We start from the raw sequence: 27,984 nt of genomic DNA on the forward strand, positions 1-27,984 counted from the left end.
CTCGAATGGGGCCGAGATGTGGAAAACGTTAGTTAGGGAAAACCAAGAAGGCTTCTTGGCTCCATGTTCAAAGATATTAGTGTTGCTACGAGGTACATAGATGCCGTTTCTACGCCGCAATCGATGTCAACTCTCAGAGCCCAATCTGGTGTTGTCTGCTACGACTACTCGGAGAGGTTTGAACCAGTTCTCGGATTTGACAGCCTCACGCTACGCTAATCATAAGAGGAAAACAGTAAAGCCGGTTACATGTATGTTAGGCTCAGCCACAATCTAGCCGACATGAAGCACCGGTTGAGCTCTGGTCCGGACAGTGCTTACGGGCTGGTACCTGACGCAGTACGTAACAGGAGCGAAGAGCCGCGCGAGAAATGAACACGAGAGGCCGTAGGGCTGGCCCCATGAGGGTGATAACAGAAGTATTGCAGATTAAACTTCGCTCGACGCGTGGACACGGCGCCCTAACGCTCTCAGCTCAGCCGACGGGATGGCTGCGTCGTGTGTGTTAGGAGGGGAACAAATCAATTGACAAAGTCGGAGCTGAGACAGAAGCTAGGCGATTGACCTCGAAAGTAAAGCGAACTGCCTCATTTGGTCAATTTCATGGTTGTTGACCATGAAGCATAGTCGTCACCCAGAAACGGCATGTTTGCGTCAAACTTCAGCTCGTAATCACCCAGCGGCCACTCTTCATGTCTATCTCTCGCCGTTCTCCGTCTACATCGCAGCTCGAACTCCATTGACGGGGTGGCTCTTTTCCGGCCACATCGCTTAGATAGACACCCTGCTTGCTTCCAAAGATGTCTCTCAATCTATTGGAGGCGGGATTAAACCGATTGATTCGTCGAGTGTGAGGTCGAGCCAGCCGAGGATTCTGCAAAGTACCTGGCTCGGTGAGGTGTAGATTAGACTTCTGGGGTGGCTTCGTTCCCTGAAAGCCAGAAAATGTGCACAAAATTGAACCTCAAAGAGATCTGGGAAATTGTCTGAATCTATGATGCTGCCATTGTGCTATCCACGGGGCTGCGGCTATAGCCCATAATGCTCCAACGTTCTATCAAGCCCAGGTCAATGTCCATTCGGAATTCCATGCCCCCTTCGAAGTCAAAGACTGCAATCCATGAATCTTGAGAGCACGAGAAGCCGTGTCCAACGACCAGTTCTCACTTGCAAGAACCTGATCATTCAGAGTCACGGCCGAAACGTCCCGCTTGACTCCCATGATTGTGACGTTGCCGAGAGAGTTGGCGTCCTTGTACTCTCCGGAGGGACTGGCCTTGAGAACACCGTCCAAGGCGGTGAGCTATACGTCTGTTAGCTTCCAATTTCACCAAAATGAGCTCAAGAATATACCTCTACAGTCAGAGTAGCCTCCTGCTCCAAGCTTTCGCCATCGTCCACGTAAAGATTACCCTGACCGCCTCCCTCGCTGTCAAGCGCAACCAAGAGCCCCCACGGGTTGGCCCTGCTCTCTGTCGTCGTCTTGCCAGGCTCTTGAGTGGGAATGACGTATCCGCCGCGGAGGTACACAGGAATATGCCCAAGGGGCGCGTCGATGGTGACGTTTTGCCCAGAAGTAACTCCAGTGATGGCGGATTGGTTGTACCAGTCATACCACACGGTGCCCTTGCCAACACCGGGGAAGACGCCATCAACCGCGGTCGCCCCCTGCACAAGACAGGGCGTAACAAGCACAGCCGGCCCAAGCAGGAACTGCCTATCCGCATCCGCCAGCCACGGCTCATCCGCAAACTCCCACACAAGCGCCTTCATCACCGTATCACCGAGGGTATGTGCCCTGTAAAAGGCAGTGTACATGTACGGCAGCAGCGCATAGCGGATGGCCATGGCCTTCTTGGACGCGTCCGCCACGGCGCTCCAGCGATACGGCTCCTGCGGGATGCCCGCGATGGCATTATGATTCCTGTAAAACGGGAAGAACGCGCTCAGCTGCATCCAGCGCGCGCACAGCTCCATGTCGGCGTTGCCCGCGAAGCCGCACGTGTCGACGCCGAACATGGGAAAGCCGAAGATGCTGAAGCTCAGCGCCTGCGGGATCGAGAAGAACATGTACGCCCAGAGCGAGTAATTGTCGCCGCCCCAGTGCCCGGCCCACTTGCCCGACCCGGCAAAGGTCGAGCGGCCGATGATGAAGGGGCGCTTGCCCGGGAAGACGGAGAGTAGGGCGTGGTAGGTGGCGTTGAGGATCTGGTGGCCGAAGAGGTTGTGGAAGTCGTACTCTTCGGAGCCGCCGTGGTGCGTTGCATTGGGGGAGACGGCGTGCACGGCGAGGTCGCCGTGGATGTGGTCGATCACGTACGGCGGGTGGTTGACGTTGCGGACACCGGGAGTGGGAGTGGTCCGAAGGTAAGAGGTCGTCGTGGAGGTTGGGTCCGCGTCGTTGATGGCGGTGGATTTGGCAGCCTCGGCTGAAGCTGAGAGTGCAGAGATGGACGCAGCTTCAGTGGCGTTGGTCTTCTCGAAGCCTTCGGGGTAGGAGTAGTCTTCGTTGCCGGGTTCTCCTGGAAGCTGGAACGGGACATGGGCAGGGTTCTGGGTGAGGTTCTTGCTTCCGCAGCTGCCCACGCAGAACGAAGCTACTTCGGACATGTCAATCCAGATGCCATCGAAGGCAACCTTCTTGAACCAGGTCTCGAGCTCCGTCTTCCACCAAGGAAACGTCTTGCTCTTACCGAGCACGGCACCAACCCAGTCAGGGAAGACCGTGTAGCCAGGCCACACAGCTCCGACATAGAGTGAGCCGTCTGGGTTGAGGACAAAGGCGTCTGAGGAAAGGCCGCGGTCATAGGTTGGGTAGGCGTCATCTTCCTTCTCGGGGTTTGGCGAGTAAATTGCTGAGTCGACAATCGGCACGAAGTGCTGTCCGTTCTTGTGGAGTTTGTCGAGAAACTTCTCGCCGTCTTCGTAGGTCCAATTGTTCTTGTCGTTTTCGAAATCACGGTACTGATTCATGTAATCGATATCGGCTGATGGTAGGTTAGCACACGGCTCTGTTACACCTTCGCGACGCAATGCTCACCCCAGATCGTCTCAAGTGGGATCTCAAACTTTTGAAAGTCGTCGATGACCTCCTGCAGATTGTCCCAACTGGTGTAGCCCCATCTGCATTGATGAAAGCCCAGTGTCCAGTATTGCTGCATGGCAGGGAGTCCAACGGCGCTCTTTTGGTAAGAGGTAATAACGGAGTCTGCCGTAGGACCAGCGTAGAAGTAGAGGTCAATCATTCCACCAAGCGCTCTCCAGGTAATGTTGGACTCTCGAAGCAGGATTTCTTGGCCATGTGCGTTTCTCATAAAGACGCCATGGGTAAACGACTTGTAACTAGCAGTCTTGTCTGTGGGCTCGGCAACGTAGATGAGCTCATCAGAATCAGAGTCGGCTTTGTAGTATCGGGTGTCTAGGTATATGGGGTGTGACCCGTAAATGTTTCCATCGATGGGATCGCCAATATCAGCGGCATAGATAGTTCCTATTATGGTGAGCTAAACAAGTTCAAGATCCGGGCAGTCATCTTACTAGTCAAGTTCCTGTTCAATCGAAAGCCGTGGATGACCTCACCGAGCCCATAAAGATTGTGGTTCTTCGGAAGAGGTGAAGCAAACTCAAAGAACTGGTCTTCGAAGACCAGCTTGGTCCCCACGGTGGTAAAGAGGACATCTCCAGTGCTCTTTCTTGTCACATTAAAGCCAAAAGTCGGCGCGTTCGCCCACTTGAACTCCAGGTCGCTGTCCGAACCAGCCGATTGAGTCTTCCCGTCATTTTCAGGTTTCGGAATCAGTTCCTCAGGGAGGATGAACCACGTGTAGTTGTCCTTGCCGATATGTCTCGGTAGTATCTCGACATGAAGCCGGTCTGCCGCCTGGTACTCAACGACAAGCTTCAGAGCCTCAATCTCGTTGCCGTAGACGTTGCAAGCCTTGCCGGCGAGGTCGAGGTCTGCTGTGAACCCGTGAGAAGTCTCTTGAACATTGGATGCCGTGTAACCGGGGCAGACACTCTGGGGGTCCACCGCCTCTGGGTCGAAAATGTTGGGGATGAGATCAGCGCCGACGTCTGAGTCCATGGCCACTGTGAACTGGGCATCGTTGCTGCTGGTCGTGGTCGTTGCGGTATACGACGAAAGCTGGCGTCCAAACTGGTGCCCGACGTCTGCCACTCTGACGACCGCGCAGAGCCCGAGAACGGCCACGGCCGTGAGGATGATGGGTAGGCGGAGGAACATGCTACGCTTCTGCTCTTCCACTATCGTCGCGCCTTTCTCGTTCAATATCGGTCCCGTCTGTCGCGAGCTGATCATCCGGATGCACTGCGAAAGAACGACGAGCGCCGCGATCCACCATATCAACGATGCACAGAAGGCCGTCATCTCCTCCCCTCTTATACCCTTCCAATCGCCCCAATCGAGCCAGTCGTTCAATGCCATGTTGTCGTGGAGTCGTAGCAGCTGCAGAGGAGAGTGGTGATGACCAACGGGAAACTGTCAGTTGTCCTACGAGGAGAAAAGATCACATCACCGGCGTGGCATTGAGCGGCCTGACTGCGGTGTAGCTAGAGCTTTCCCCGCACAGACTAGAGAGGAGGTGGTTTGATGGTTTGAGGCGAGAGGAGCGTCCGGGGTTGGAGCTACAGCTTCTGGGGAAGCTCTGATTTACCGCGAGCTTTGTTCCGTGCAGCTGAAGCAAGGGAGCTAAGGGAGCTAAGAAGAATGCGGGCCGTGACGGCATGCGCAGGTGCAGCGTGTTGGGTGTTGGGGTACAGCTGCGTGCGGAGTCTTGCGGAGTTCGTGCAGTGGCCTGCGGCGCGGCTCCGATCCGTCCCATGGGGTTTGTCGATCACCGAAGAAACCCCCGACGATATGTAAGTGGTCTTGCTTATCCTGACTACATCTTTTGACCCGTGAAGTTCCCATTGGTCAATTCTAAAGAATCTTCGCTGAAACTGCGATGAGGGGTATCGTCAATATGCAAGAACCTTTCGACTACGAGGACACTTAGCCAGCATCATCTTGCCGATGCCCAATCCCATTCCTCGTCAGTAGCTTCCACCGCCGGTGCTGCTTCGGTATGTTGTGTACTTCTCCACATAGTAGGCATGATGATATCACGAGAGCCGGCGGGATAGACGACACCATGGGAGAAGGTGATAGTATAGTGAGCATTTGGCAAAAGTCACCAAGTCAGCGGAGGAAAGCCACCTTCTTGTAACACGGCACAATGGAGAGACAGGTCGAGGTCATTTGAAGATCGCGAAGATCCTCAGTGTATCACGATTCATCAGACTTCTGTTGAACGACATCTGATCCCCAAATACTCGCATAACCAGCATCAGGACTACATGTCCCATAAGCTACGAATCAACTGGGAAGCAAATTGAATAAGTCATCTTCATTGTGTCTTCTACAAGGATGGTCACTTGTCTCAGAAAGTCTGCAGACTCGTAGCCGTGGTGAAAGCAGCGCTGAACGATACCTTCTCGCCCTCATACTCTACATATATATCGGTTCATCCGCTTTTTGACCCTCAGTGACTCTGACTCGATGCCGTTTATTCGCCTTTTGTTCGGTCAAAGACTTTAGTATGAATCCCTTTTTGATGCTGGATGATTGGGATTAAACAGAAACCGGATACCCATCAAACCAGGGGCCCGTCATACTCACTACACACACTCTAATTCGTATATAGCAGCTGAGGGCCTCTATGGAGAATCATACTAAAGCACTTAATTCGCTGTCGGTATTAATGGTGAGAATGCGAGAACCTGAACATCGTAGGATAGCTTTCGATGGCTCCAACACGTAAATGACGGCGGTGGCGCGAGGATGAGAAGTATCAACACGGCGGCCTGAATGTTCTCTCATCTCTCGCTAACAGGTTTATTGAAATTGCGAACCAGATTTAACTAAATATTCGAATCGAATGTTGTAACAACAAATGAAAACCTCGTGTTGAGAAAGGGACACCTTCCGCTTGGTTTCCTCGAGTGGCAAAGCCACGACAAAACCAACCACCTCCTTGCGTAGAACACCATAGCACCGTCAGCAGCGGAAACGACACAATAACGCCTCTTCCAAAACCGTCGATTCTCAAAGAGGTTCATGTCTTGCGGTCCATATTCTCGCCAGAACCACTCTTGGCTTTCCCTAACCAATGTTCGCTTCGATGAACAAGCGTATCGCCCCCTTAAGCGAGGGGGGACCCGGATGACCCAGATGACGGTTTCCCGAGGCCACCGTTGCAGTTTGCGATGCCGACGCACGAGACCGGGTTGGAGAGGTTGACGTTGGCGGCCGGTGAGATGTTGATCAGGCCGCCGGCTGACGGGAAAGGCAGGCCCAGGGCCGTGGCTAGGAATGCGGAGATGGCGATGAGTTGGAAGTGCATTATTATTTTTTCGTGGCAAGGACTGAATGGAATCGGATCCGATTGAAAAATGAGTGTAGGGTTGAGGTAGAAAGGTTAGAAGACTTTGGACCCCGTTTGCGCGTTGTGCAGTCTTATATATCTATCCATTAGAACATGGAGTGACTCCCGGACTGGCAGGCTTCATTGAACAGGGCCGAGCAAATTACCGTTTTGAAATTTCTGGGACGTACAGCCTGAGTCAATTAGAGATAATTGTTTTGTCTGATTTATTGTCTTTACTGTCGCCTACGCTCCGGTTGAGGCAACGGCGATTGGATCAGCACAGAGGCGGACTTAAGAGCCGAGACAAGGTAAAGAGGCAGTTCTGTACATCATATTCATGATAAATAGGTCTTCTGAGGTGCAAGCCGACTTCTCGCAACAATAGAGGCGCCGCGACATGCCAAAGATCGTCCCGAAGGCGTTGGCTCTAGCGGGCCGTGGCGGCGGCGTCAAAATGCTAACTAGCTGCCGTTGACGTTCCCGCTTGGTCCTCAACGGGCAACGCTGGCAGAGGGGATATTCTCTTTTACTCTGAGGTTCTGCTCATTTCTACGATTCTAAAATACCTACCGTGGGACAGGGACAGTCAGCTTCGTGATACCGGGCTAGCCACCCTTGTCCCGGATCCGAAAAGTGGGGCCCGATCGGGCCCGATGCGGGGATCGCGCGGTGCTGGCGCCGCCAGAAGGCAGGGGATGGGCCCCATTCAGCACCGCTCCAAGGCACTCGGAAGCCGTTTAAGATTTCGGGCGTTGCTGATGCTGCGATGTCAGTAGAAGACATCCTCCGTTATGACGGAACAACCGAGGAAGGGATAAGGTTCGACAGGCCTCCATGGTATCGTCGTCACGGGCATTGCTGCCCGCGCTGGAGTTATGCAGTCAACAATATGGATGTGGTTCTCTTTTGCAAACCATACCTACCAGCCTCACCATGATTCTGTCGTCAAGAACCGATTCCTGCCATCACAGTTTCTTCAGAGATGGTGTCCAACACAGCCTCACGCGTCGACCTGAACATCGCCCAAACACCTTCCTCTGCACCTACTCATCGTCATCCAAACATGAGCTTCCTCCCATCCCACCAGGAAGCTCCAGGCAAACCGAAATCCCACAGCCCTTCGGCAACCTTCTCCATCAGACTAGCACACGCAATGTCGTCAGCCCCAAAATTGAACAGAGTATGCAAAAGCCAAAAAAAACCAGCAGACCACAATGCCTCTGTTTCAAACAATAATGCAATGCACGCCAGCGCAGTGATGTCAAGAAACCTCCCGCCCCCCCAGGGATCCCTTTCCCCCTCTTTCAGAAACACTGCAGATGAGGCTTTGATAGGTGCGATCAGCCACACCTCCTCCAGACCGGACGCGCGCGCACGACAGGGGTCTTCCCATCTCGACGTGTGACGTCACCGCTGCGGGCAAGAGCTCTCTCACTCTCTCTGGCCTGCCATCGCATTCTGCCATCAGCTCAGATATTACCAAAACGCCGCAGTACAGACGAGTATATAAATCCACCCATCAAGCCACTTCCGTCATCATGCATGTCTCCCCTGGTCCCATAGCAGCGCCCATCATCCCGCTTACACTAGTTAATAAAAAGACCCCCAACGGGCCATCGAGCTAAATGACGAACAGCAAGAACGACAGCAAACTCGCAAACGTCCCCATTCTCAACAAACTCACATCCAACTCGAACTCGTCCTCGTCCTCATCTTCCTGGACAGGTTCATCATCAAATAAGAAGAGTCACCACACGCCGCACTACAACTCCACAGACCACCACCACCTCAGGATGCCCGTCGGAAACAACGACCAGAACAACGGCGTCACGGGCGCCGCCAAGTTCGTCACCTCGACGCTGGGCAACACCGTCGGTGGCGTCACGCGCACCGTCGGCAACGTCACGGGTGCCGCGACCAAGGGCGTCGGGGACACTATCACGAGCGCGGGCGGCAGCGCGGGGCGGCCCATCGGCGACGGGCTGGGCAACCTCGGCGGCGGGCTGCAGAATGCTTTGAACTCCGTGGGAAAGGGCGCGGAGGATGCGGGGCAGTGGAAAAGATCGTAAATAATGGCTAGGATAATGTGATGCCGCAAATTTGGATCAAAGGTTCCTGAAATTGTATTATTAGGAGCGTTGTCCATCAAATGAAATGATTCACCCTATTTTATTGAGCTCCTGGATGACGTGTCGTTGAGTGAAGTAACTGGTCATATTGTGCGATAAACGCTCTATCGTACTCTACTTTGAATAATTATAATACACCACGCCATAGAATTGGTGATACACACTGACCCGCAATGCGGTCTTGTTCATGAATTCTCCAAACCCGGATAAGCCTGTAACCTTCGTCCACAATTCACTTAGAGGTCACTACGACTGATGCTCCGAAACTGGCGCAATTTCTACCATTCCAGATATGCTTCACCGTTCTTTTACAATGCGCAATTTGTAAGTTTCCAACTGCTCCTTCGTCATCTTGCTGGGGCCGCCCGCGAACTCGTCAACGCCGTTGTTGTTCTTGGGGAACGCAATGACATCCCTAACAGACGACGCGCCGCTCAAGACAGCCACGAAGCGGTCGAGCCCGATGGCGAAGCCGGCGTGCGGCGGACACCCAGAGCCGAGGGCTTTCAGCAGATGCGAAAACTCCTTGACCTTTTTCTTATCCATCTTCAGGATCTCTTCAAAGATGAACTTTTGGATCTGGGCGACGTGGATACGTCTGCTGCCGCCGCCGAGCTCGACACCGTTGAGCACGAGGTCGTAGTGATCTGCCTTGGCCATGATCGGATCAGTGAAGAGTAGCTCGAAATCCTCCTCTGAGTGCGGCGCCGTGAACGGATGGTGGGTGGCGGAGAAGCCTGCCGCGCCGCCCTGCCCACCGACGTCACCCTCCTCCGTGAGGGTGAACATTGGGAAGTCGGTGACCCAGAGAAACTTGAAGGAGTTGTCGCGGTCGATGAGTCTGGTCCTGACAGCCTCGTGGTAGAATGCGATTCTAATCTCGCCGAGCTTGGTTGAGCCGCCCCCGCGAGGCCCCTTCTTGCACGCTTGGAAGAAGACAACGTCGCCATTTTGCAAGTCGGAAAAGCCCGAATCCTCCGGGACATGGGGCAGAATGCTGTCGATGCCTGCCGGCCCAAGAGAGGAGAATCCGTTCAGAGGCTTGCTGCTGTCGAACACTAGGGCCACCGGCCCGCCGTCTGGGTTTTTGGAAAGACTCGCGGGCAGGTCGCCCATGAACTTCAGCAGGGCCTTTGACACGTCGGATTTGTCGGCGTCTTCCCGGGGGCTGAACTTCCATGTTTCGACAGCGGGGTCTTCGAGGTCGCTGATCATGCTGATGAAGTGTCGGTCGAGGTGCTCATCGACGCGGCATATCTGAATTGTGTTAGTCAAAGACAAGCAAGCATGCGTCGAGACTGACCCTGTTCGGTATGCGCAAGTCTGGCTTGTCGGATCCGTAGAGATCCATACAGTCCGTGTACTTCATCCTTATGAACGGCGTCGGAATGACAGGGTATTCTTGGTAAAGGGGTGTTTGAGAGTCGTCCTTTGCACTATCTTGGACGCTCTGCTTCCAATCCTGACCATCTTAGTCTTTGAATAGCTTTCGTGTGAGACGTGATCTGCCTACCTGGAGGGATGACTTTTTGATTGGTGAGAAACCCTTCTTCCCAATCTCCATGACATATTGCTCTCGCATGGCCTCCCAGGCTCTTCCAACGACGTACTCGACGTCTTCCATAATGTGCTTTCCCGTGGCGAAGGACTTCTCCATGTCAAGCTGTACAGCATGTCAGCCGCGCAGCTTTTGAACTTGAGAGGATTATACAAACCTGGGTGAACTCGGGCTGCCGGTCAGCACGATGATCTTCGTCGCGGAAACATCGCGCAAATTGGTAGTAGCCAGACATGCCAGATGCCATCAAGACCTGCTTATATTGCTGTGGACTTTGTGGCAGAGCATACGCATGCCCGACCTTCCGCGTTGGCACGATGAATTCTCTGGCACCTTCAGATGTCGATTTGAACAAGACTGGGGTTTCCACGTCCATGTAGTCCCGATCCACCATAGCTTGTGCCAGAGTTGATTTGAGTTGAGCACGGAAGCGCAATCTCTCGCGCAGATCCTTGTGGAAGCGCAATTGCAGGTGGCGCTTCTCTGGTGGGAAAAGCGTGCCTGGGCCGATGATGATTTCAGGCGGGAAGTAGCCAAGGTGTTTTATCGACTCCAAATCCATCTCAAAATGCGACATGGTAGAAGCCTCAGTGACAGTGCCCGAAGCAAGGACTGCACTAAAAGGGCGTATCTTGCTCAACTTATCAACCTCCTCCTGCCCTTTGGCGGCGATCTGACCTATCCGCTGACCATTGCGTTCTAAGCTGGCGAAGGCCAAATTTCTGCTGACCTTTCGAAGTTTACTGATGTAACCGCTGATGGTGATTTTGGCTCCGACATGACCCCAAGTCTCAGGCTCGGACATGTCAGGGGTGGCAACTGGGTAGTCCAACATCAGCCATAGAACCTCTATATCGATTGGCATTACCGCTTACAGCAAGTCTTGAAGTTCTCTGAGAGAGCCGTGTGAACATCGTCGGCCTTTGGACTGGCTGTTGATCCACAGCGAGTTTGCTGAGAGAAGGAAATCGAAGCGCAACATGGCTGTTTTGAGATCAATACTAGCCCTCGAGTTACAGACTGCGACTGCGATATGCGAGGATGCAGGCTGGCCAGGCCTCTCATCCGACAGCACTGTCGAAGCATTTTAAAGGGCTATGAAGGCGTCCAGCGGTATAACGAGAGTCGCTGACAATAATTTCAAGATTGAGATGTATTTGCGACTAGTAGTCCAGTGCTGAAAAATCTCAATGGCGCCACATGGCGGGTGAATATCCTCGGCGGGTCAAATTTGACGTTGAATATTCATGAGAAGCTATCGCAGCTCAGCCCACTGAACCCGCCCATCCGACATTTTCGCAGCCAATGCGGGCCAGGGTGGGCAGTCGCGCTGCAGGGCACCTTCACCTTGGCAGCTCAGCTGTGTTGCACCTCAGGCAGGAGGCGGGTCCCCACCAAAAAAAGTGATTAGCGCGGGGCAGGCTCCCTGTATAAAAAAACTCGCGTCGAGCTCCGAAAAATCTTTCCTTTTCCTCTTTATGATTCTTCCATTTCAAAAAAGTGTATGTTTGGTCCGCCCCCCGGTATCGCGCCGCACCGCACACACCGCATCGAGAAACTTTACTGACAACGATTCTGCAGGTGATGAAAGCCGCGCGTGTTTAATATGATGCAGCTCCCGCTGTCCGAGGCATCCAAGCTCTCCCCTTCGGGCGGCTTCAGGGCAAAGGTGTCGAGGGCAGTGGGGGCCATGATCTAGGCGTTCGACACGACCTTGTTACAACATCGGACGCGATGAAAGGCAACTCTGATTTTTATCGAAATGGAAGATTCTACGAGGGTTCTGGGGGCTTTTGGCACGCAGCAGTAACCGACAGACCTGTCAGCGCCAAGTGGCGCCTCAGGTCCCGTCTGTGTTGACTGACTGGTGATGGGCACAGTTGCGGTCGGGCGCGTTTTTACGTTTTTCCCGCCGTACATCGGCCGGTGATGGTCGATTGGCTTCAGTTTGCGACACATCGGATGTTCCTACCTTTCGCAGTCGTAGCCGACGGAGCTTGCTCTTGTTGGAGAGCTAGGTTGGCTTGGGTGTGGGAGGCACGGATGACGGCAAGTCGAGACTGGGAAAGCCAGCGAGGGAGCGAAATACGAGTCGAGCATTCTGTGTACAGTAGCAATTTGACCTCGTCGGTGCATACACACTGACGAGGAGGACGCCCTGTGCGGGTGGCCAGCAATATCCCAGACTTTTATGAATCAAACAAAAAAGACCGATGTTGGGGAGAAGTAAGATGCGGTACATGTGAAGAGGTGGCCAGCGAACCCCATGTTTCTTGATGGCGTTTCAACCGCCATGGTGCCGTTGGATGGCGTTGGAGTTGTTGCACTGCCGAGCGTGAGGGGCTCGCTGATGTATTCGTACCTGCCTTGGCTGCTGTATTATTTTGAGCGTGGTTGGTTCATTGGAGAGGGAGCGTTCGCATTGGCAGCTGACTGATGTGCTGTCAAATCCTCGGATTGGTACTGAATACGGTTCGGGTCGTGTTTTCCTGGGCATTTGATGGGCGAGACACCGATCGGAAGAAGAAACCAGCTGTGAACGGCAGAAGCAAGCAAGCAACAGCAGCAATGGCATCTCCACCCACACTCTTTCTATCCGTACTTCTCCCCCCCAAAAAACAACCTGCACCCCGGCAGGTCGGAGCTGCCAGTGTTCGTCCGTGTCAGTAAGGTATTACCATTAGATGGGGGGCCGCCTTGACGGGACCTCGGGGTCGTCCTGAGGCCCACCTCACACACTCAGGCGGCGCTAAAGAGGACGCCGCACTGGTAGAGAATCTCTTTAGCGGCGGGCGATGCTTGGTGTGTGTCGCAGTTGAGGTCGCAGTGCAGCGCAGCGCAACGCCAGGACCACCCATGGCGTACCTGACCTGACCTTACCGTACCTAACCTGAGGTAAGGTACTTTACCTCACTACCTTACATGCACCGCAAGTCCTCTTCCCTCCACGTCGTTGGAATGCCACGGCGACAGGTGCCGACTGCCAGCATCACGAGCCCGCAAAACAGGCACTCGTGGACAGGGTTCCCTACCACTGCTACCGGCATAACCGGGTACGTGCTTTGTTGTACTACGGATGGTAGATACCCCTAAGGTCTACGGTCCATCGTGTGGTACAGCTGCTGCCACGACAAAGCTGTTGGGTAGAGTCGAAAAGGACATCTACATCTCCAGGCGACTCGAGTGAAGATACCTAAGGGAAAGACAGGTAGGAAAAGGAAAGGTGACGATGGGACCAAGACTCGTCCTAGTGTCGGTGGCGTAGCGACGCAGACGGGAAAGCAGAAGGGCTGCCCAGGAATCAGAGGCCGCGGCCGCTAGGCGCACCGCACCTGGACCTGACCTCTGGACTTGAACACGCACTTGCACCTCCCCCCCCCGTCCCTCACAGGCTCACAGCCCAGGTTACGTAGCAGCCCGACCAACCGACGGCCGTCGTCTTTCCCAATTCAAGACCGTGGCCCGTCCTCCTCCACCCAAACCCACCACTTCCCGACCAAACGTGGCCAACGTCGATACTGACGCTGCCCGCCCTCATTTCCCGAATACCCAACGTTAGCTCCTCGCTCACGCTCCGCTCCATCAGGCGCGCCGCCATATCTCGACAACTGCATCGCCAAATCTGTATCCTTAATCACCATCTCCGCGGTCCCTTTCCGATATCCCAACGCCCTGTCATGGCCGTTGGTCCTACCCCGGAGCCCGAACCACTCGTCCTGCATTGAAGCTTGCCAGGGCCCAATTTCGCCCAGCTGAGGATTTCCCTGGCCTGCAACCCGCCTCCGTCGCGCCCCGTCACCGATACTTCTCCCGTCCGTCGACCACGACCCCGTCTGCATCTCTAAGAAGCGCAGACCTCGCGATAATCCATATTCCTGTAAAGGAGCAATTAACCCGCTCGAGATACCCCGTCGAGGCCCGTGACGGCCGTTCCCTTTCGACGGTTTTCCTTTTCCGCGACTTTCGTCCGATCGCAACCCTCAACTCAGCTTTCCCTTCGTCGCCAAGCTCACCGGCTGCCACGAGTCCCCGACAGCGACGAACAACCACTTCGATCCGACCGACAAAATGTCAAGCTCCTTCGAGAAATCGGTCAAGGGGGCCACCAAGATCAAGGTTGGTTAAGGGAGGCGGCGACGGTCATTCCACGTCGCTAGCTCTTCGCGCCTCGCCCGATCGTGACGATGCTGACTTTATTGCCTCTAGGCCGCGCCACCCAAGACCAAATACATCGAACACATTCTCGTAGCGACACATGCCGGCGAGGCTGGCGTTGGGGAGGTCTTTCGCGCCCTGCAGTTCCGTTTGCGAGACTCGACATGGACCGTCGTCTTCAAGAGCTTAATCACCGTTCACCTGATGATCCGTGAAGGCTCACCCGATGTCACACTGTCATTCCTCGCGAGGCACCCCAACACGCTTGCTATCAGCAGCTTTACGGACGGTATGTAGATATTGAGGCTGTCGATGAAGACGGTGGATGCGGTGCTAACAACGCATAATAGCCCAGACACAGGGTCGGAACATTCGGCATTACGCCAGCTACCTGAGCTCCCGAGCAAAGGCGTTTCGCGAAACGAAATGCGACTGGGTCCGGACCAAAGAATCGAGGTTGGAGAAGCTTACGGTCGAAAAAGGCCTGCTGAGGGAGACGGAAATCCTCCAAACCCAAATCACAGCCCTGCTGAAATGCGATGTGAGTCTTACGTGGTTGGAGATGGCTGGGTTCGGGTATTGACGTTGAGCAGGTACTCGAAGGCGAAATCGAGAACGAAATCACAGTCACCGTATTCAGACTACTGGTGCTTGACCTTTTGGCTCTCTTCCAGGCTCTGAACCAGGGAATGATTAACATCCTAGGTAGGTCTTGGAGTTCGCGCACATTGTATACTTGCTAACTAGCCAGGCAACTTCTTCGAAATGTCAAAGGTCGACGCCGAGCGAGCCATGGCCATCTACCGCAACTTCACCAAGCAGACGGATTTCGTAGTGCAATACCTGAGCGTCGCACGGCAATTTGAGCACCAGACCCGCGTCGAAGTTCCTAAGCTGAAGCACGCGCCCGTCAACTTGGGTCGACAACTCGAGGAGTACCTGCACGACCCCGACTTTGAGGTCAACAGAAGGCAGTACATCGCTGAGCAGCAGGCCAAGAAGAAGGGAGGAGGTGCGATCATGAAGTCAGCGGGTGCTGTGTTCGATTCCAAACCCGCGCCAGCAGCGAACAACCCGTTCCCGAGTACCAACGGATTTTCACAGCCAAAGACTGAGACTGCCAAGGGACCTGCGCCGGATCTTATTGATTTCTTCGAATCGATTGAACAGAACCAAACGACGATGGCGCCGAACCAGCAGCAACATCAGCAACAGCAGCAAATGCCTATGCAGACTGGCTTTGCCCCCAATGGCCAATTCCAACCGCAACCTACAGGCTTCCAGCAGAATGGGTTTGGAGCGCAGCAGCCGCAGAACGGATTCGCACCTCAGCCGACAGGATTTGGGACCAATCCGTACCAGCAGCAACCGCAGCAGCAGCAACAGAGCACAAACCCCTTCGGCCAGCCTCAACAGCAGCCCCAGCAGCAAGCACCACAACCATTGCAACCCGCCTTTACTGGGGCTGGATTCGGCGGCTTCACCCCTCAACCGCAACAGCCTTTCCAGCCCGGTACCCTTGGTGCCATACCGCAGGACTCCGTGGCTAGCTTCCCTACTGGTGCGACCGGCATGCTTAGTCCCAACTCGGCTCAGCAGATGACGAATCCATTCCGGGCGTCTATGTTGATGGCCCAGCAAACGGGCATGTCTACTAATACCGGGTTCTCGAGCCCAGCCAGCCCTCAGCCCAATCTCAACAGGCAATCTACCAACCCTTTTGCGAGATCTTCGCCTCAAGCGCAACAACCATTCCCGACCGCGCCTGCGCCTAATAACTCTCCGTTTGGCTCTCAGCCGAGCCAGTCGACGACGCAACTCCCGACCATTGCACCTTTGCAGCCGATGATGACTGGCACCAACCCGTTCGCCAAGAACTTCACCGGGCAGCAAATGCAGCAGCAAAGGCCCGCTACCAGCTCTGGTGCGCTCGTTCCACAACCAACAGGGACCACGAACCCTTTCCGCCAGGGTGCCTTTGTGAACCACCAGACAGGCATGGGCTGGCAGCACAACCAGCAGGCCATGGGCGGAGGGCTGGATTCTCTGGATACTGTGCCCGTTTTCCCGCGACCTATTCAGCAAAGTCCCTGGCAGACATAATACCGACTGTTTCAAAGATGGCGCCGCGAGCATCATTGCATGCGACGGGGCAATTTCCTTCTCTAGTTTCTCATCTCAAGCGAGGCGTTGTTCTGGGTTTGCTTGTACTACGGAGGAAGGGTGCTTAGACGGCTTGCGAAAAACAAAGCTCGGCAACGGATTAAGTCACTGGTGGAAACCGGGCATTATCATCGAAGCCTGAGCTTGAAAAATGTATTATCTAGTAAGCAGACTTTAGAAAGTAATTTTTGCATAAGAGGGAGTTGTCTCCCTCAGGACTCTTTTTGAATCTCTGCTTCGCAAGTACTGTTTTGCGTCATCGCCGTCTAGTAATCCTGTCCAAGTACCCGCCAAACGCCATCGCTATGCCTGCCCAAAATATCGCGATAAACAATGAAAACTAGAAAACGTCATCTACTTCCATCCTCTGACTTGTCACTCCCGTAGCGGCCGCTGCCGCAGCTTCCGCCGTAGCAACCTTCTCCGGCCCCTTCTCGTCGTCAATGAACACAGCCAAGCCCGAAAACGCCTCGAACATGGCCCGTCCCAGGTACTCCTCCGCGCTGTACCCGCCAACCACAATCTCGTCCTTCTTGCGCGCGTCGTCGACCCAGGGGTTGCGGTACTCGTCCAGCGGGCCAAGTGCATACCGCTCCATGTCGAGGCGCAGCCCGCCAAAGGGGTCGTAGGGCTTGTTCTCCTCCACAACGCGCTTCTTCTCCTTCTTCAGGCCGCGGATGGACAGGCCTGGCGCGGAGCTGCCTGTGGCGTCGGCGAGGGAGCTCGCGGCGGCGGCCATCCGGCCCTGGCCGCGCTTCTTGAGCAGGATGCGGTTCAGCGTCTGCTTGGCCTCGCCGACGTCGCCGGAGGCAAGGCCGTCGAGCATCTCCTCGCGCATGCGCTGCTCCTTCTTCTTCTCGGCCTTGTCCTCCTCCATGGCCTCCGCGCGGCGGCGCCGCGCCTCGTCCTTCTCGGCCTCGAAGCGCGCCACGCGCTCCGCCTCGGACTCCTTGGCCAGCCGGCGGTTGCGCTCGATGTCGGCGCGGTGCGCCTGCTCCCACTCGATGAGCCGCGCCTCGGCGGCCTTCTTTTCCGCGTCGGTGCCGGAGATGATGTCGAAGGTGAGCGTCTCGACCCACTCGAGGTAGCCGTTGTAGTCGGCGAGGGTCTCGAAGTCGTCCTCGACCTTGTTGAGGACGGCGGCGACGCGCCGGCGTATGTCGACCTCGCGCTCGACGGCGAGGTCGCCGAAGTAGGCGGACTTGAAGCCCTTCTTGCGCAGCGTCTTGTGGCAGCCGGCGTAGGGGCACTGGTTGGGCCCGTCGGAGAAGATGCGGGCGACGCAGTTGGCGCACATGGGGTGGTAGCACTCCGGGTTGATGAGGAACTCGAGGTCTTTGTTGAGGTAGCGCATGGTTTTGCAGACGGGGCAGACGGAGTCGTCGGTCTGCACGGCGCCGCCGTTGGGGGCGCGGGCGGCGGACATGATGTGGGTTTGTTGGTTGGCGTGAATGCTCGTGGATGGGGTTCCGTCTCGTCCCGTCGGGTTTGGATGGGAAGGTTCGATGGACGACGTAGTTGACTCAGGGCGGCATTGAGATGGGTTGTTGGAGGACCGCGGGTTGAGGTTGCGCTGGAGTTTGGGGTTGAAGAAATCAAGCACCGCGCCTGCCTGAAAGAAACGAAGTTCACGATTAAGATGCGCCCAGATCGGCGGTGGTGGCTTGTAAAGTTGACGGCGAGGCTGATTGGGAAAGGAAACGTTTATTAAGCGAAGCTAATTGGCCAGAGCTCCCCGATCGAAAACGCACGGTCCGGGGGGGCGTAATATGGGGGGTTGATGGTGGTGCAGTGCAGCTAAGCTACCCCTCCAAGAATTCCGTCAGCCTTTCCAGGGTCTTCTTCGACTTTTGCCATCATTCTGTGTACCGCAATACTGCAATCATGGCCGACAAACCTGGTATGTGTTCACCCCTCCTGCTTATCTGAGCGGAAGGTCGACGGTGACATATCATGAACAATCAAAAACTGACCACGCAAAACCACACAGAACCCACCCCCGCCGAGGAGGCCGCCGCCCGCGCCAAGGAGGCCGAGGAGCAGAACGCGCTGCCGTACAAGTGGCAGCAGACCATCGCCGACGTCGACGTCACCTTCAGCGTGCCCGGCAACTACAAGAGCAGAGACCTCGTCATCGACCTGAAGAAGAACACAATCTCCGCCAGCGTGAAGGGCCAGGAGCCGATCATTAAGGTATGCATTACCCCACGGGAGGCACACCATCACTGCCGAGGACGAGGAAACTGACACGGAAGGGCACAGGGCGACCTCCCCCACGCAATCATCGTCGACGACTCGACCTGGACGCTGGCCTCGGCCGCGGACGGCACCAAGACGGTCGAGATCCACCTGGACAAGGTGAACAAGATGGAGTGGTGGCCGCACGTGGTTAAGGACGCGCCCAAGATCGACGTGTCCAAGATCCAGCCCGACACGAGCAAGCTGTCGGACCTCGACGGCGAGACGCGCGGCATGGTCGAGAAGATGATGTGGGACCAGCGCCAGAAGGAGATGGGCCTGCCGACCTCCGACGAGCAGAAGAAGCTCGACATCCTCAAGAAGTTCCAGGCCGAGCACCCCGAGATGGACTTCAGCAACGCCAAGATCAGCTAGACGAGCCATGATGTAGGAGAGGGCGATAACGAAGACAGTTACACACGGGGGCACGCACACACATGACACATAGGCGTTGGTGAATTGAAAGTGTATTCATTACGAACTAGTTTACGGTACGAGAAAATGTCAGGGGTGAAACGAATCGCCGAAACCATGGGAGAGCAGAAGCAAACGGTTATGGCGTCAGAGAGCCCATGTGTTGTGACATTCCTCTTGGATCCGCTAGTAATGGTGAAGCAGATTGAATGCTGCAGCCCATCAATTGTCAGATTAATAAGCGGTCCGTCGCTACAGCGCGTCCCTGGAAGAGAAAAAAGACCATGCACTGTGAAGAAGCAAAGCTGGACGGATTAGTGGTTGACAACAGCAAAGAGGTTGATAGCAAAAGCACGTCAGGAATCCTTAGAGCACAGGTTCGCCGACATGAGACCCAACATTGGGTCTATGAATCCAATTTCTATCCGCTCTAAACACCCTCGCATGTCCTGACGGATGGCGTTGGAAAAGCAAGCAGACAAGAGGGCATGGAGCTGCCTCGGCGCACGAATCACTTGACACGGCATCTGTGATGTTGATTAGCGAAAATTCCTCACGGACTGATGCAAACAACATTGGAAAGTAAAAGTGGTATCAGAAAGTAGATTACATCCACACATGTTTTGGTATCTCGGACAGGGATAACTGTATTTTTGATGTCTAATTCATCATTTGGGAGGAGGGGGTGAAGCGAAAAAGAAGATCGTCTTACCTGGGATGATGGATGGGACGGGCGTGTGATGTTGGAAGTTATTCACTTGGTTGAGTATCTGAGAATTGAGTCAGTCAAGTCTTCCTGAAGACAAGTCCAGTCATGAGCAAAGAAAAGATGCCAAATCAGAAGGTAGATTACATCCACACATATTTTGTATCTCGGACAGGGATAACTGTATTTTTGAAGTCTAAATCATCATTTGGGGAGGGTGTTGAGTAAAGAAAGTATCACCACGTACCTATTGGGTTGAGATCCGGCCGTCTACTGCTTGGAAAGACGAGCAGCCTTGAACTTGCTGATGCGCTGACCGCCGTCGGCCTCGTCCAGTGGCCGGATCACAGACGTGTCTTCTTGCAAGAAACCACCCTGTTTCTGGATGAAGTTTCTCCGCTTGCGGTGGTACTCGTCGGCAACGTCTTGGTCGATGAAGTCATCCCCAAAGGCGTCGTCGTCCATTGGGTTGGCCTCCTTCTCCACGATGGCATCGGCGAGCGTCTTGCCTTCTGGGCCAGTAGGAGCAGTGGGTCGGTCCTGGTCGAGGAAACGGACAGGTACATCCATCGGACCCTTGGGGACGGCGTCGTCATCAACGACAGTCGGGGCAGCTCTTTGCTTCTTGAAGCGTGAAGCCTTGCGCATGGACGTGACTTCTGTTTGCTGCGCGGGGCCAGAGCGCTCAACGATGTCGCTAAGAGGCTCGACGATGGGCTCTGTGGGAGCCTCGGGAGCGACAGCTGGCGATGATGTTGCAGGCGTCGTCTCGGGAGCGATATCGAGGTTTTGGGCGAAGCGAACGCTCTTCTTGCTGTCAGACTCGGTCGGCGAAGAGGTTCGCAGGCTGGAAGCGGCCGGGGAAGGCGTAGACTTGGGAGGTTCCGAAGCCTTGGCCTGCTCGCCACGCTTGATAACGATGCGACCGATGCCTTGCTTATCCTCGTTGTCGGAGTCATCCGCTTCTTCCTCGGCCTTCTCCGTAAAGCGAGACTTGACACCAAGTCGCTTCTCGAGCTCGAGCATCCGCTGGTGGTAGCCGTCGTCGAGGACACTGCTGGTGGAACGTCCGTACTTGTCCTCTTCCTCGTCCTCGTCAAGGTCAGAGTAGTCGTACTCCCAGTCATCGTCGTCATCGCCGGAGCCTTCCTCGAGCGTCAACTCAGCGACGACAGCCCCGACCTCCTCCATGCCGTACTTGAGCATCTCTCGGCGGAGGAGTGCGTCTTCCTCAGTCTCGCCCTCGGGAACGACAGGAGGCTGCCGGCTAATCTCCTCCTGATCCTTCGCCGTCTTCATGATTTCTTCCACGCGCTGGGCGTTTCTAGAAATCTGAGGCTCTGAAGCGGGCTTGGTATCCTCCGAGAAGGAGACAGTCTTCTTGACAGGGACGATGTCGTCGACCTTGTACTCGGACTGAGATGGCTCGACGGCAGGAACGAGTTCCTCCTTCGGTGCTGGAGCCTCAGCAGGCTTGTCGGTGACATCCTCGACGATCGCTTCAACCTTTTCCGGGCTCTCAGTCTTGCCCTCAGGAATGTCCTTGACGCCGGCCTTCTCCAAGATCTCCCTGATCTGCCCACTGGAGTCGCCCGGACGCTGGAGCCGACTAGCAACAATGTTGCCTTCCTCGTCCAGCTCCTCGATGATCTCTGTTATGGGCAGGCCATCTTCGTCGCGCACGTCGGGGTTGCTGACGATGCTGGCGGCGGCGTGCTTCTGCTCAGCAGACTCGAGCTGCTTCTCGAGCGTCTCGATGTTCTTGGACACATAGTCGATGCGACGCGTCAGGAGATTGACAATCTGCTCAGCAGGCTTAAGGTCGATCCTGCCAAACAAGTCATTGATCTCCTTCTTGTCGACGACCTCGCCCTCAAAGTCCCGGCGGATGCGCGCGAGGTGCTCAGAGCTGGCGGGTTGGGGAGCAGACTCGATCTCCTCTTTCAAGGACTCATACTCCGCGTCCCATTGTCGCCAGTGCTGCAGAGCCTTCTGCAACTTGGCGATATTGTCTTCAAGTTGCAGACGGTGCTTTTCGAGGTCGAGAAAGCTGTCTCTGACTGTGGCCATGGTGGAAGAAAGATGGGAGAGATGAATGGTCGGAAGAACGGGAACGACAAGAAAAAAAATCCAGCGGAGCATGGAATTTCGGAGCTTGGACTGGATTAGGTAATCGACTGGCCAGGGTCGCGTCGCATTACGTAAGTGGGGTCTAGGATGCGCGTGCCCATTTTCTTGGTGGGGTGGCCGTGGTGCCTGCTTGTCTCTTCCATCTCACCGAGATCATCAAGCTCAGGATCAAGTGTCACACAACGACCTAATCCTAGTATATTCGAACTTGTCCACTGACATGTTTATTCTAGGAGGAACCCAAGCTAGCCTTCTTCCTAAAATATCTCAGTCTCCTGCCTAGAACCTTCTCTTGCACTAAGATCTCGGCCTGACACCAATCAGGTACTTGTTAGACTTGAGCTGCAGGCTTACCAGAACCATTGTCTCCCGAGACTGGCCAGGCACGAAGAAAAAATCATATCTCCTAAGGAGAGAAGCCATCGTAAGCCGGAGCTCATTCCACGCAAATCTGATGCGATCATTAGTATTATCGTTGAACTCGGAAGGCGCGGGAGACCTCACTGTTTGCCAATGCAGTTTCTAGACGCCGCAGAGAATGGGTAGTACGACATCTTTTCGGCGGCTGGCACCCCTTTGTAATCCGAGAGCCACCGTTCGGGAACAAAATCATCAGCATCAGGCCACTCCCTCTCGTCCAAGTGCAGCGGAAACGTGTTGGCAGTAATGGCAGTCTTGGTCGCGTTAGATACCCCAAGAAACAGCGGCTAGGCCGGGAGACAACTTACTCCAGCGGGAAAGAGATGCCCAACCAGAACGATATCCTCATCAGTTTGTCTTTGTAATCCTACATAGACGTCAGCAACTGCAAGCCTTCACCATACGAGAACCTTACCAGAAGCTGCTGGTGCTCTGAGCCTCAAAGTCTCCTTCAGAACTGCATTGAGGAACGGCAGATTCGCCGTCATTTCATTAGTCACTGGCGAGCTTGCGTCAGGGAAGACTTGGCGGATCTCGTCCACAAGCCTTTTGTAACGGACTGGATCGTCCAAGAGGAATATGAACGCGAAGATCAGCGTGGTAGCCGCTGTCTCGCCACCAGCCAGCATGAAGAGAAACATCTCTGCCATGACTACCTTGTCTGAGAAGTCTTCTGGGTTCTGGTCGTGAGTGTCGAGGAGCAACTGCAGGATATCAGGCTTCGCGATCTTGTCTTGCGAAGTTCTCCTTCGTGCAATGACCTCGTCGACGAGCCTCTTAAGCTCGGGGTCTTGCGACTTTGGCAGGAAGGGGATCCAACGTAAGAATGGCAGTGTTTGGTACTTGACTTGGTTAGTTGGGCTATATAATGAGCCGGGTTCAGAAAGGGCTTCTCACGACAGCGTTGCGTCTGAAGTTCTGCGACATCCTCAAACGAATGGGATGCTCCCCGTTCTTCACCAGTTTGAACGAGCCTCCAAAAGAAGTCTCGCTCATGACATCAGAGGTCAAGCATCCAAAGAGATGCCAGATGTCGATTTCTGCCTTCCCGCCGGCGGCAGCGCCGCAACGTTCATCAATCACCTCCTCCAGATCCCTGATGCAGCTCAACATCATCGGCTCGAGACCTTTGATGTAGCTGACCGAAAAGCCGTGGGACAGCAGGCGTCGCCGGGTGCGGTACTCTGCGCGGTCTCGTATCGTGAATATCGTCGCGATGTCTTTGTCCTGGCGGAACTTCTCGTACGCAGCGCTCTTGCGGAGGTCTTTTTCGACGACAATTTGGTGGACTGCCTCCTTGTTGGAAATCATCACAACGTTGGGCGCTAGTGGCAGAGTCAGTGTTGTGAAGTTTCCCCAGGAAGGCAGTGATGCATACCGATTCTGACAATTTCGCCATACTTCTTTGGATAGTCGATGCACATTTGTCCTGATTTGCCGGTGATGACCGTCAATTTCCAAGGGACGGCGGTGAATCTGTTCAACCACGGCCCAGGAACCTTGCTAAGCGGTCCTGTGAGGCCGATCCATACCGCCTTCGAGATCTCGATGCCATAGTAGACAAGAGCAAGCAAACCGAAAACCGTGGCCGCAGTCTTGAGATCTAGACCAGGTCTTCCGAGCATCACATTGCTGCTGTTAGACGAATCCATGCTGAGATTCTGTCCACCGTATAGCAGAAGTCGACGCAAATGTGATGCCTCAACAAAACCGCAGCGTTGTTGAAGCGTGGAGGAAGATCTCCCTCGATTTTCTCAAGGAGACGGAAAAATCTGGAATGAAGGGAATTCAGCTGCCTGGCTCAAGACCCGACAGTCTGGATGCTGGGATCACACGTGTGGCTGAATCCCAAGCTTACATACTTAGCGCTTATGATTGGCAACCTCGGAACGGGACTTCTGCCATTTCAGATAGCAATGGCTTGTAATACCCCTGTGAAATGCAGAGATTGCACACGTCAGACGTGTATTCCGCCATATCAACGGCCAAATGAGCCTTGTGCATGAGAAGGATCGTCTCACCAACCTCGTCTAGCTGATCGGGTTTGACGAAATCAATTGGGTGCTACAAGTCCAAGTATCCTATCACCTCACGTTGAGCCTTCACAACATCTCCATAACCTGTTTGAAGCTGGTAGAGTCAAGCCGCCTGATGTATCCCACACCCAGGAAACAGGCTGTACCAGCCATCGTCGCAAACAGAAGCGAAGTGGCCCACAGGTCCCAGTTCCGCGCCTTCCAAATTGACATTCTCATATCTGCGGTCTGGAGATGCATGGGCCGGAGTTCTTGCCCACGTCTGAAGCGTAGCTCGTGGTCGTGGATGACCTCCTCCACCATGTCAGCAGCAAGGTGCTTCCTCCGCGAAGCGACGCGCGCAATCCTCTTCATGCGCTCGACGTTTCTGGCAATCTTGCCTTCGGGGTCGACTACAATGGCCCAAATCCGGCTGGCCATCCCCTCGGGCGTGAAGTCGAACTTGTCCATGGCCAGACCGACTCCCGCCTCGACTAAGCGCGCGCTGTTGGCGAGCTGGTCGAAGAAATAGCCAATCACGAGAACGGGCGTCCCATGGAACAGGGCTTCGCTCGCGCTGGAGCCACCTCCGTGAGTGAGGTAGACCCTGGTACTAGTGTGCTCCAATGTGGCTCGCTGCGGCGCAAAGCTTGTGACGAGAAATTCAGAGTGACTTCCGTTGATAATACCCCCGACTGTCAGACTTGACCCACCCTTCCTCTCCAAAGAGGCCGTCGTATCGGCACGTCTCTTGGCGGCTATTGGCATGGACCATATCACGCCGTTGATGTGCCCCATATCCAATGACATGACGAGACCACGAATCAGCTTGGCCAAGTCCACGTCAGGGAGGACGATGTGGGTGCCAAGAGCTACGTACACAGTCTTATCGTGAGACTCGAGGAAATCCAGATACATATCGTCGAGCCCAGCGAACTCATCGCTGAGTATCGGGCCTACCGGAAGCATCAGAGGCGGCAAGTCCTTGGGAGGCTCAAGCCCGAAGAACGAGTTGATGAAGACGAGGTGATTCGGTTTTGTGGCCACCTGCAACGCATGATGAACGCCCTGCCGCTTCCTCAACTTCTTGAACCACCGTGTCCACCCCATGATATGCGGCAGAGCCCAGAACAACACCATCTCGTTCCTTATGCGCGACCAGATGGATGCTCTCTCTGACGTCGGTGTAAAGTCGACTTGGAAGCCTGGCTGACCGGGTATATAGCTCGCCGGGGCCAGGATATAAGGCATCTGCGGCCACATGATGGCAATGGGCACGCCAAACTCGATCATCATATCTTTGGCGGCGGCATCGACGAAGAAGTCGGCAATGATCATGTCTGGCGTGGTATCCGGACCCAGCACCAGCTCACGTAGGTGGAAATAGGTGTCCGGCCAATACGAATCGAAGAGATACTTGGATTGCATGATCGAGCCAACGCCATCGCTGGGCCGCCACTGTCTCATGCGTGTGTAATGCTGCTCCGCCTCATCGTCCGGGAGGGCGGGACCGAAGCTATGGATGCGACTGATGGATGGGTAGGCGGAAGCCCAATGTTCTTGACCCGTATTGGTGCCGAAATGAACCTCGTGGCCGCGTGCCGCAAGGACCGCGCCGAGTTCGAGAACCGGGGCTGCGTGGGTGAAGCCGCCGACGGTTGAGACGAGGAGGATCCTGCGTTTTTGGAAGGTTTCTGGGGAAGTAGCCATCATATTTCCTAACCAAACGTTTGACATCAGTTCTAGGCTAGTTGAATATGAGAGATAGGCGAGAGATTGGGACAATTGATCCCTTTTCTAGAGCGGCTCGGCGGGTTGCACCATCTCGGCGGGTTTCGGCAGGTTGGTGGAGTGACATTCTCATGCAGGCAGCAGGGCTCGGTTTGCCGTGACGCGCCATCATGGTTATATTTAACGGGTGGCTCCCGAGGTATAGCAACAATTATAAAAAGGCCGATGACTTCGTGAAATGGGCGAAACCCTTCTCAACTCTTGATCCATGTCTTGAAAAGCCAGGTGTTGGGGATAGCTGGTTGCTCAATAACTGTTTCCCGTCTGTTCAGAGCTTACTCCCTAGTTACATGAAAACCCTGCATCTGAACGAACAGCAGATCAGCTATGGCGAGCTTACTCTTCCTTGTAGATACCAAAAGAAGTCTGAAGTTCCAGCCTCGGGTGAAAAAAGAAAGCAACATCGTAAGATGAACAGGAAGAAGCTTTGAGCGTCAACCGGAATCGCCAAGGGCTACAGCTGGTATCAGCTGTTCAGATGATGAATCTCCTCGGACGCCGTCAAGGATCCGAATCCTTCGTCGTCTGCCTGATCCCACCGTTCACCAATCGGGGTAAGACTGGAGACGGCACAGTAAGACGAACTCTTAGACCCTGGTCACGTTCTCAACATGTCATCCAAACTTAACGATCGCAACTTCGGCTCTCTACGTCTGTATCGATGACCAAATCAAGTCGAGGACCGTTCACAGGGATCCGCCAGGCCTGCGATGCGTGCCACTTTAAGAAGATCCGCTGTCTGCGAGGTCCGGAAGAGGGCGACGGGCCATGTCAGAAATGCAGCCGCGAAGGCGTCGCATGCGTCTTCAGTCCCGCGCTGAAGACGGGCAGACCACCGAAGAAGCCCCCTGCGGCGATCCGTCCGGAACCTGGGCCAACTCTGACACCGCCATCGACCTTATCCTCAGACACTCCATCACAGCCTATCGATCCAATTTCCCAGGCTCCGCCATCTACGTTGGACGAACCACCGATCCCCTGGGAAGCATGGGACGGCATGGACATGGGCATCGTCTGCTTCCCGTCCGCGGACTGTCCACTGCAGCATGACTTTGACGAGCTGAAGAAGGCCGCCAAGCCGGAAGTCATTGTTCTCAAGCGGCTCGAGCAGCTTTCAGCGTTCCAGCAGCAGCTTGTCGCAAAGAGGAGGGAGCATGCCGACGTATTCTCCCGGCAGCCTGGGACTGATGCCTCCAACGCCATCCAGGAAATGCTGCAAATCACCCAGAAGGTGACAAAGTTCAACGCCTGGCTGATGATGGGCGGCGCCAAGTTCGCCTTCCGCAAGCCCATGCTAGACTCCATGTCAGACGAGACGGCCCTGATGATGGTTGTGTCGCCGGCCACGCTGGTCCTAGAGGTCTTTGTCGACATTCTTGAGCTGGCGTTCCCATCTCTGAAGAAGCGGCCATCGGACTCAGATTGCTCAGTATCTGGCGAGGCTGGCATATGCGCAATCAACCCAGCGCTGCTGTCGAGCGCCAGCATGAAAGAGCTCGGCTTCACGCCGGCCGCCGTGCCTGACATTTCAGCTGTGCATAATCTCGCGAATCCAGTGTGCATCTACATTCTCCTGACAGCGCTCCAGGACCAGCTGGACTCGATGCGGAAAGCTGTCGAACTGAGTTTGGATTCGTTTCCGAGGATGGATACCGCCAAGGGAGCTCAAGGGCTGTTACCAGCCATTATGGATCAGTATTCTGAAAAGATTCGCTTTGTTCAGGGGCACATCACCAAGGCAGGTGGCGACAATTTAATGGCTGGGCTGGATTGACGTGGTATGTCTGATCTGGTTTCTTCTGCAAGTCAGCAACGCGCTTTCCCTTCCCCGAACGTTCTT

At 54.9% G+C, this 27,984-nt stretch overlaps 10 protein-coding genes across 10 annotated transcripts; 4 read left to right on the forward strand and 6 right to left on the reverse strand.

Moving 5' to 3' along the window:
- Window positions 1-1,057: 1,057 nt before the first annotated feature.
- COL26b_008553 (uncharacterized protein) lies at window positions 1,058-4,444 on the reverse strand (the record flags this gene model as incomplete). The annotated part of the gene is made up of 4 exons (XM_053181309.1): window positions 1,058-1,303; window positions 1,354-2,987; window positions 3,041-3,490; window positions 3,538-4,444. 4 exons carry the CDS (start codon window positions 4,442-4,444, stop codon window positions 1,058-1,060), a joined length of 3,237 nt encoding a protein of 1,078 aa, XP_053034703.1.
- A 3,774-nt stretch (window positions 4,445-8,218) lies between these two features.
- Window positions 8,219-8,494, forward strand: COL26b_008554 (uncharacterized protein; the record flags this gene model as incomplete). Its single annotated transcript, XM_053181310.1, has 1 exon — window positions 8,219-8,494. One exon carries the CDS (start codon window positions 8,219-8,221, stop codon window positions 8,492-8,494), a length of 276 nt encoding a protein of 91 aa, XP_053034704.1.
- A 357-nt stretch (window positions 8,495-8,851) lies between these two features.
- Window positions 8,852-10,917, reverse strand: COL26b_008555 (uncharacterized protein; the record flags this gene model as incomplete). Its single annotated transcript, XM_053181311.1, has 4 exons — window positions 8,852-9,811; window positions 9,858-10,016; window positions 10,068-10,217; window positions 10,270-10,917. The coding sequence occupies 4 exons, from the start codon at window positions 10,915-10,917 to the stop codon at window positions 8,852-8,854; spliced, it is 1,917 nt and encodes a 638-aa protein (XP_053034705.1).
- Window positions 10,918-14,180: 3,263 nt separating this feature from the next.
- COL26b_008556 (uncharacterized protein) lies at window positions 14,181-16,370 on the forward strand (the record flags this gene model as incomplete). Its single annotated transcript, XM_053181312.1, has 5 exons — window positions 14,181-14,228; window positions 14,319-14,556; window positions 14,618-14,808; window positions 14,861-14,972; window positions 15,019-16,370. 5 exons carry the CDS (start codon window positions 14,181-14,183, stop codon window positions 16,368-16,370), a joined length of 1,941 nt encoding a protein of 646 aa, XP_053034706.1.
- Window positions 16,371-16,770: 400 nt separating this feature from the next.
- On the reverse strand, window positions 16,771-17,856 carry COL26b_008557 (uncharacterized protein; the record flags this gene model as incomplete). The annotated part of the gene is made up of 1 exon (XM_053181313.1): window positions 16,771-17,856. One exon carries the CDS (start codon window positions 17,854-17,856, stop codon window positions 16,771-16,773), a length of 1,086 nt encoding a protein of 361 aa, XP_053034707.1.
- Window positions 17,857-18,314: 458 nt separating this feature from the next.
- Window positions 18,315-19,043, forward strand: COL26b_008558 (uncharacterized protein; the record flags this gene model as incomplete). Its single annotated transcript, XM_053181314.1, has 3 exons — window positions 18,315-18,330; window positions 18,421-18,623; window positions 18,693-19,043. The coding sequence occupies 3 exons, from the start codon at window positions 18,315-18,317 to the stop codon at window positions 19,041-19,043; spliced, it is 570 nt and encodes a 189-aa protein (XP_053034708.1).
- Window positions 19,044-20,058: 1,015 nt separating this feature from the next.
- On the reverse strand, window positions 20,059-21,858 carry COL26b_008559 (uncharacterized protein; the record flags this gene model as incomplete). The annotated part of the gene is made up of 1 exon (XM_053181315.1): window positions 20,059-21,858. The coding sequence occupies one exon, from the start codon at window positions 21,856-21,858 to the stop codon at window positions 20,059-20,061; it is 1,800 nt and encodes a 599-aa protein (XP_053034709.1).
- Window positions 21,859-22,733: 875 nt separating this feature from the next.
- On the reverse strand, window positions 22,734-23,990 carry COL26b_008560 (uncharacterized protein; the record flags this gene model as incomplete). The annotated part of the gene is made up of 3 exons (XM_053181316.1): window positions 22,734-23,135; window positions 23,236-23,663; window positions 23,717-23,990. 3 exons carry the CDS (start codon window positions 23,988-23,990, stop codon window positions 22,734-22,736), a joined length of 1,104 nt encoding a protein of 367 aa, XP_053034710.1.
- Window positions 23,991-24,440: 450 nt separating this feature from the next.
- Window positions 24,441-26,063, reverse strand: COL26b_008561 (uncharacterized protein; the record flags this gene model as incomplete). The annotated part of the gene is made up of 1 exon (XM_053181317.1): window positions 24,441-26,063. The coding sequence occupies one exon, from the start codon at window positions 26,061-26,063 to the stop codon at window positions 24,441-24,443; it is 1,623 nt and encodes a 540-aa protein (XP_053034711.1).
- A 742-nt stretch (window positions 26,064-26,805) lies between these two features.
- Window positions 26,806-27,918, forward strand: COL26b_008562 (uncharacterized protein; the record flags this gene model as incomplete). Its single annotated transcript, XM_053181318.1, has 1 exon — window positions 26,806-27,918. The coding sequence occupies one exon, from the start codon at window positions 26,806-26,808 to the stop codon at window positions 27,916-27,918; it is 1,113 nt and encodes a 370-aa protein (XP_053034712.1).
- Window positions 27,919-27,984: the final 66 nt, after the last annotated feature.

The sequence above is a fragment of the Colletotrichum chrysophilum genome (assembly GCF_026319265.1).
Source record: "Colletotrichum chrysophilum strain AFK26 chromosome Unknown scaffold_76, whole genome shotgun sequence".
NCBI classification, from domain to species: domain Eukaryota; kingdom Fungi; phylum Ascomycota; class Sordariomycetes; order Glomerellales; family Glomerellaceae; genus Colletotrichum; species Colletotrichum chrysophilum.